The sequence below is a fragment of the Tursiops truncatus genome, chromosome 7 (assembly GCF_011762595.2).
Source record: "Tursiops truncatus isolate mTurTru1 chromosome 7, mTurTru1.mat.Y, whole genome shotgun sequence".
Taxonomy (NCBI): Eukaryota; Metazoa; Chordata; class Mammalia; order Artiodactyla; family Delphinidae; genus Tursiops; species Tursiops truncatus.
Window position 1 is genome coordinate 109,196,673 of NC_047040.1, and position 7,769 is coordinate 109,204,441.

The 7,769-nt window shown below is 57.7% G+C and overlaps 1 protein-coding gene across 2 annotated transcripts; it reads right to left on the reverse strand.

The window, feature by feature from the left end:
- Positions 1-326: 326 nt before the first annotated feature.
- On the reverse strand, positions 327-7,111 carry LOC101316396 (creatine kinase U-type, mitochondrial). 2 transcript variants are annotated; one of them, XM_073807855.1, is made up of 3 exons: positions 7,057-7,111; positions 2,114-2,352; positions 327-2,008 (listed from the first exon to the last, which is right to left on the reverse strand). In XM_073807855.1, the coding sequence occupies exon 3, from the start codon at positions 1,713-1,715 to the stop codon at positions 465-467; it is 1,251 nt and encodes a 416-aa protein (XP_073663956.1). In that variant the 5' UTR covers positions 1,716-2,008; positions 2,114-2,352; positions 7,057-7,111; the 3' UTR covers positions 327-464. The 2 variants fall into 2 exon arrangements, with proteins under 2 accessions (XP_073663956.1, XP_004321121.3); XM_004321073.4 differs by lacking the exon at positions 7,057-7,111 and adding an exon at positions 5,911-5,964.
- Positions 7,112-7,769: the final 658 nt, after the last annotated feature.

The window sequence follows — 7,769 nt, forward strand, 5'->3', positions numbered from 1 at the left end:
CGGACTCTCAACCACTGCGCCACCAGGGAAGCCCTCAACTGATCAATCTTGCTGGTGGTGTTGGGCTTATCTAATGGTGGGTATGTGTGTGTGTGTGTGTGTGTGTGTGTGTGTGTGAGTGTGTGTGGAGGTGGGGGAAGGGGACCTCTGATGGATCCAGGGGAGGAGTAAGCCCACCTGGGCTGCCTTCCTTTGCTAGGTTGGAGGTTGGGAAATACTGGGCCTGGACCTCCTTCTTCTGTTGGGTCAGGGGATGCAAGACTTCCTGCCACTGTGCTGTTCCTTGATCCTGGAGTCCCAAACCAACTCACCTTCTTTTTTTTTTTTTTTTTTTGCGTAGCCAGTAGTCTTTACTAGGACAGAGGGAGTGAGGGGGGAAAGGGAGGATCCAGAGTAAGGAGAAGGGGCCACTGTTAGAATGGCAGAGGTCCTGGGAGTCTTGAGTCATCTGCTGGGGATGGGAGTTAATGCTTGTTGGGGAGAGGCGGAGGGACGCGGATATCCTGGCCTCTCTCCAGACGCCGTTCACAGTCAATCAAATAGTTTACTCCATCGATGACCAGCTGCACCAGCTCCACCTCTGACTTGCCCAGTCGGTCCAAATTAGAGATGTCAATGACGCCGCCTGTGGCAGCTGTGTCCACTCCTCCAGTCCCACGTTTTTGGAGTCTTAGGTTCTCTAGGATCTTTGGGAAGCGGCTATCTTTGCTTAGCAGGGGCAGTTTGACGTGCACTCCCGCCCGAAGTCCAGTGCCTAGGTTAGATGGACAGGTCAAGATGTATCCCAAACGCTCATTCCACATGAACTCCCAGCCACGCTCCTGGATCAGCCGCTCCACCTCTTTGAGGCCTCGGCAGAATCTTTCAAACACTTTCTTCATGTTGCCACCCTTCTCCATGGAGATGACCCGTGTATGATCCTCCTCATTCACCCAGATCAAGAAGCTCTTCTCATTGTTGTGCCAGATTCCACGAGCATCTGGCCAGTCTCGAGCCATTCCTGCTGCGGTCAATAATGGGGACACAGGTTTATCAAACAGGAAGTGGTCATCAATTAGCTGCTGCTGCTCAGCCTCTGTCATCTCACTGAGCCGATAGTAGCGTCCAGCCAGGTCACCCTTCAGGCCACTCAGTGCCTCTACCACAACACGCTCCACCTCTCGTCGCTCTGCCCGGGTGCAGGCTGGAGGCAGGCTGAGACCCCGGATACTTCGGCCGGTTCTGACTCTTGTGGACAATACATACCTCTCATCAAAGTAGCCAGAACGGATCTTGCTGGCATCCAGGTCAGTGGTATGTTTCATCGTCTGGGGGTTATATCCATTGTGTCGCTCTTGGATCACAGGGTCAAACAGCTCAGCAAATACCTCATAGGTCTCCTCATCACCAGCTACCACGCCCACAGTCTTGATGAAGGGGTGGCCAGGGTTGTCCACGCCAGTCTGGATACATTGATCTAGCGTCCAACCAGTGGGTGTGGTCTTGTCGCAGAGCCGGGCATAGACTGCTGGGGTCAGGTGACTGGCCATGCAGTTGTTGTGCTTTCGGAGGTCTGGGTACTCAGCACTCGGGGGATACAGCCTCCGTCGTTCGCCGGCGGCTCGAACAGGTTCCGAGCGGAGAAGAAACCCAGCGGCTAGAGACCCAGCTCCAGCCAAAGCCAGGAGTCTGAGCCCCGGGCGGGCAGACAGGAGACGAGAGAAGGGACCAGCCATGGCTTGAGGGTCTGGTTACGGAATCCCGGAGTAGGTGCTGGCTCAGGGCAGGAACCGGGAGGGAGGATGCAAACAGGCTGACTGAGAGCCGGAGGTGGGTGCGAGGCTGGAGCCGAAATGGAGGGAGGCTGGAGCGGGAGTGGAAGCCGGTGCCGACCAGGCTGCAAGAGAGGCGCGACGAGCTAGCGGCGGTCGGGCGCAGGAGAGCCAACTCACCTTCTTACCTTTCTTTTCTTTAAAGAGATCTCCTTTGGTATTTCGTCTACTACACCATTTCCAGGGTCCACGTTGAACTTAGAGGGAACAGAGAAAATGGGTTTGCACCAGAAGTCAGGAGCCAGGATTTTAATCGAGAAGTTTCAGGAAGATCGATTTTTCACCCCAGGATACATCCTCACCTCTTGGAGCTCCAGGTGCCTGAGCTATCTCCATTAAATGCCATTACCTTTGTTCCAGTATCGTCTTGCTGGGGCCCTGTCATAAACACACATACCAAGGGCCATTTAAAGAGGCAGCAGGGTGGAGGGCTGAGTCGGCCGAGGAGACAAATGATGTGACTTCAGTTCTAGTCGTGCTTCCAATTGTGTGGCCTTGGACAACAAATTCCACGCTCACCTCTGTGTCTCAGTTTCTTTATCTACAAAATGGAAGAAGGGGTTTGGGGTTGAACAAGACAAGGGAGCCCTGAAAACCCTTGTAGTGATGATGTCCTAGGACTCATGCTTCCCACGTGTGCCCTGTGTGAGTGATGCTATGTGGTGCCTCTGTGCAAAGAATGCTTTTCTTAGGGAGTGCAAGGCTGGGGGTGCCAGGACCGGGCCCGTGGGCAAGGCAGGAGGGGGAGCACGCAGGAGCTGTCCACTGTGCTGGACTTGATTGAGTCCAGGGCCCCTGAGCAGCTGTGCCCAGGGTTATCCCTTGGGATTCGGGGTGAGGGTGGGGGAGGGGAAGGAACTTGCCCACTTGTTCCTGTGCGCTGCTGGGTAAAATTTTGTCCAGGGTATTAACCCCTGGTTCCTCCCTGTGTATGTGGATGCCATGGCCTCCCTGGGGATGCCAGCAACGAGTCCCGGCAAGGGCGGGAGCGTGCACTTAATGTTCATCTGTGTGGAGTATGTCAGAGAACACACGGATTCGGGACAGAGACAGGTGAGGCCTGGAGGATTTGGAGTGACACCTGGGCCATCTCTCCTCTCAGTGTCAGTGGTACCTGTTCCTTCCTTTCCTCACCGACTCAGCTGAACACATGCAAAGCATCGTGCCTTGTACAGATGACTTGATTATTATTGGTCTGTTTCTTCAACATCTGGGCACATATGAACCTTTTTCTAATGGACGTGAAGGCTCGGAGCACCTGGCTCCCAGGTCCCCCTGCGGGGTTGGAGTTGGGGCTTCCTGCCCCTGTAACACAGGTGGAGGCTTCCCTGCACATCGCGGCCTCCTCTGCACATGGCTGGTCTGGGAGCCACATGTCTAGACGAGCCCTGGCAGCTCACAGATGCAGGGGTCCTAGCACTTCTGTGCTGATGGAGCACCCTGCCAGGGGCCCCCTAAGAGGGCTGCATAGGCAGATGTGGCGTCTGTCGCCCCCTCTCTTCTGCCCTGAGATGCCTGGGGCAGGGACCATGGTGGGCTCAGTTCCAATGTGCTCGTCACCACCCGTACGTAGGCAGTTACTTTGTGAGGATTTGCTCAGTGAACTGCTTTCTGTACTACGGTGCCTGAAAGATCACTGTTAGCACATAGTTATTCCTGGAATTCAGAGGTGTTCCCCTTAGTCGTGGGCTGGGGGATGACTGCTGACACAAAAACCAGTGCAGGCGGGTGACAAGGACGGGGCTGTCGAGAAAATCCCAGAATCAGCATCAGAGGATAGACATTTGCCTGATAACTGCTCCAACCGTAGGAAGTCAGAAAAAACCTTTTTTTTTTTTGGCTTTTGCCTTTTTCTCCTTTTTCTTCTGGCAAGTGGTAGTGATTCAGGCTATGGTTCCAATTAGGACATATGGTGAAATTAACGAATCTCTTCCACTGTTCGATGTTGGCCAAATTTAGTAAAGAGAGGATGTGAACTTCTCCTTGATGATAATCATGCCGGCAGCTGTCATCTCCCCAGGCACCTGCTAGGTATCAGATCGTGGCCTGTGCTGTCATCCTCGCAACCATGCTGAGGGTAGGTGTTATTACCTGATGTCACCTGTTCTGTGTGGGGTCTGGAAATTCTTTTGTTCACCGAGGAGGTGGAGCCTGGGTCATCTCGGTTGCTCTGAAACCCGGCCATCGATGAGCCTTGTGTGAGCAGGTAGGTGTTCTCAGGGAGGGTGTGGAGAGGTGAGGCTGGAGGCTGGTGCCCCAGGGAGTGGAAACCTGGCTGGTGAGGTGAGACAGGGCCCTGGGATGCAGAGGACGTGGGGAGACTGGCATCAGCCTGGTCCCCAGGCAGACCTTCATCCTTGGGCAATTTGGGGCCCTGGGGACTGTCACCCTTCTGGGCGCAGAACCTCTATCCCAGGCTGTCCAGAGCTTGGAGTTATGGGCTCCACCTCGGAAGTGGAATTTGGAGAACCTGGGCTGTGTTTTATCCTGGGTCAAGTCCCTGGGATGGCATGGGGCAGGCACCAGGGGCCGGAAGCTGTGTGGGGCCCCGGGAGAGGGAATGGGGAGACGTGAGGTGTGTGCCCCGCGGCCTCACCAGAGGACGCCAGGCCTAGTGGCCCTGCCCTGCTCCACTGTGGCCGCAGACAGGGCTACCTCCTCTCCAGCCTGACGCTTTAGCAGGAAATGACATCTCTATGGACTGCCCTTTTATGACATGGAGGTCACCAATTCCAGGCACGAGTCGGGGTTGGGGGGCGGAGCTGGAAAGGCCCCCTTAGGGCTGAGGCCAGCTGGTGGGCCCAGCACTCAGGCTGGCATCACACAAGTTCTAAGATCTTCCAGTTTTTCAAGGGAAGCCAGAAATCTAGATTTTATGTGTTATCTCCTGAGTTGTAAAAATGGATAACTGATTTAAGAGACACAGAAAAGCCACAGTAGGGCTGAACGATTTGCTAGCTGGATGTCCTGTGGGTGCACCTCTGGGGTGGAGGCCGCGAATTATGAAGCCAAATCTCTAAAGGAGGAAAGGGGGTGTCGGCGTTGGACCAGCGCTGCGCCCTCGCACCCACGTCCCCCGTCTCCTTCCTTCTCTGCTGCTGCCCCCCACCTGGGACAAGCCTGGCGCACGGTGATGTCCAGCTAGTCATTCCTGAGGAGGTGATTCCTCTTCGTGTGTTCTCCATGACTGTCCCCCAGGGGTCCACAGCTTTGTGCTGTGGTGACATTGTGTGTGTAACTAAGTGTGAGAGTCTGTGAGTGTGATTGTATGTGAGCGTGTGACGTATGCATGTGTGTGATGTGTGTGGGTGTGATCGGTATGTGTATGGATGTGTGAGGGCGATTATGTGTCTGTGAGTGTGCTGATGTGCATGAGTACGTGTGATTAAGAGTGTGCAAATGAGGGAGAGCGTGTGTGTGGGCAGGTGTGAGTGTGGGTGAGAGTCTGGCATTGCTCTGCCTGCTGGGCACCGTTGCTCTGATGTCCCCCTCCTGCTGAGCAGAACCTACCATTCCAGGCTGCTGGTTCCCCGGGCTCCTCTCCAGGCCGCTTCCCCCACCTCTGCTGTGGGACTTGGGCCTGGCTCCCAGCATCTCTGCCCGGACTACCTGCTGCTGGAACACTGGGCCACCACACAGAGGCCTGGCGGCCCTGCAGGGGAGGCCCTGAGACCAGGATGGGAGTGGCAGCGCCTGGGCGTGGACATCCTGGACCAGCTGCGCTTCAAGCTGGGCACTGCAGAGCAAGCCCGGTCAGGGTCATGCAGAGCAGAAGGGTCACCCAGCCGAGTTCTGTCCCGACACGGAGAGAGGACGGGCCTCTATAAGCCAAGGAGGGAGGCCCGGGATGGAGCCTTCCCTCACAGCCTCGGACGGAGCCAGCCCTGCCGACACCTTGAGTTTGGACTTCTGGCCTCCAGAACGGTGAGGTAATAATGTCTGTTGCTGAAGCCTCCCGGTCGGTGGCACTCTGTTATGGCAGCCCTAGCAGACGAATACACCGGTGTGTGCGTGCTGTCACAGTCACACCCGCGGGGGTGGCCACGGCTGGCGCTGGCCTGCACTCCTGGGCCTCCTGTTTGGATACCCATCCACTCACCAGCACGGCATCCCCGTGGCCTCGCTGAGGCGGGATCCTCAAGCCCTTCCCTTGACCGTCTTCCTTCCCAAGCTGATGCCCACAGCCCCACCTGCACTCATCCCAGTGACCCTTTACAGCACTGGTGGGGTTCCGCTCTTTGTGGCATCATTAATGTGAGGCGGGGTTGTCCCACAACTGGGCCAACCAGGAGTGACCCTCCAGCTGGGTCCTTGGGCCCTCCACTTCCGTGTCTCACGGATGAGAAATCCCCAAGGTGGGACAACCCGGTACCTTCTAAGTCAAAGCTCCACTAGCAGCTCTCCGTGGCCTGTCCCCAAGCTGTCTCTGACCTTGCACATTTGGACCCAGGGGACCTATTCTTCATTTGCTCCGGCCAGGCTCCCCAGGGCACAGTTGTCCTGCCTGTGAAGGCTGAAGCCAAGGCTGAGGCAGGATTAGGGCACCTGGGTGGGGGGCAATCTCAGAGGGGTCACAGCACGAAGCCCTGTAGGGCTCTGAGCAGGCCTTGAGGACTGCAGTGGTGGCGAGCAGCTGGCAGAGGGCCAAGGCTGCAGGAAGGAGAGTGTGGGGAAAGGAAGGCATGGCGAGGGTTAGGAACCGGGCTTGGCAGTGCTGTGGTGGACACTGGTTCACAGGGGAGCAGGCAGTGAGCCCCAGGGGAAGAGATGGGCAGGTCCAGGACACAGACCGGAGAGGCCTGCTGCCTCTCACTGTGCCCAGCTGCCTCGGGAAGCACCTTGGCGGCATCCCTGGGAATCATGAGGCTTGTACACTGGCATCCTGGAACCAGGCTCAGACAGAGTCTACTGGGCTGGACAGTTTTTAGAGAATGACCTTGGGATAGAGTAGGCAGAGAGAAGCGGGGCAGCCAGCAGGCCACCTGCTAGCCTGGAGTGGCCTCAGAGATGTCCCACGGCGGGCCGAGATGGCCAGGCCCTTATGATCCTGCCTCAACCAGCCACTGGACCAGGCTGCCTGGGAGGGCGTGGCCTCTGCAGCTGGGATGCGCCCCTCCCACCCCCGCGGAGGCTGACAGCATCTCCTAGTGACCATTCGGGCTTTCCTGTCTTTGCCTCCCACCCTAGCAGCCCTCTCCCCACCTTCTATCCCCCAGTAAGCAGGGATCCCCAGGGGACATCCTACCGCTGCTGGCAACTGGGTCCCCAGTTCTTGTCTGGCATGTGCTGCCTTTGCCTGGAAGAGGGGCTGTGCCCAGAGGTGCCTGTGAGCTGTGTGGGTCCAGCTCTTTGGTGATGTCATGTGTTCGGTGATGTCACAGGAGCCATGGGTTCTGCTGGCCCTGCCCAGCTCCCCATGAGCACGACCCCACCCCCTGGGCTCTGCCTGCCCCGGGGCTACTCCGCGCTTGGTCACCTGTGGCCGGTGGCCATGTCTTCCCCCCAGCCCTTGGTGCTGGCCCCGAGGCCCTGGTCCTCCGCCTGTCACACCTGTGGTGATTGCGCTGTCCCCCGCCCCTTCCTGGGCGCATCTGTTGCCCCAGGTCCCTGTGGTCAGGGCTGCTCCTCTCCCCCGGCCTGAGCCAGGAACCCAGAGGAGGGTGCTTGGACCAGGAAACCTATCTGGGGCTGACTAGTCACCTAGGCCCCAGGGGAAGCCACAAGGGCCTGAGCTGGGCCAGTCAGGCTCCCCCAATGGGGACAGTGTGAAGTGGGGAAGTCAGCAGAAACTGTGGCCAGGGAGGGGCCAGGAGGGAGCTTCACGCCGCTGGCAGGCAGCTGGTCAGGAGAGGAGAAGGGGGCGGTGAGGAGAGGTGCAGAGAGGCAGAGAACCCGTGGGAGGGAGCGCTGACTCAGGGAGCCCCACCTCCCGGGGCCTGAGGCCTTAGTGACGTGACA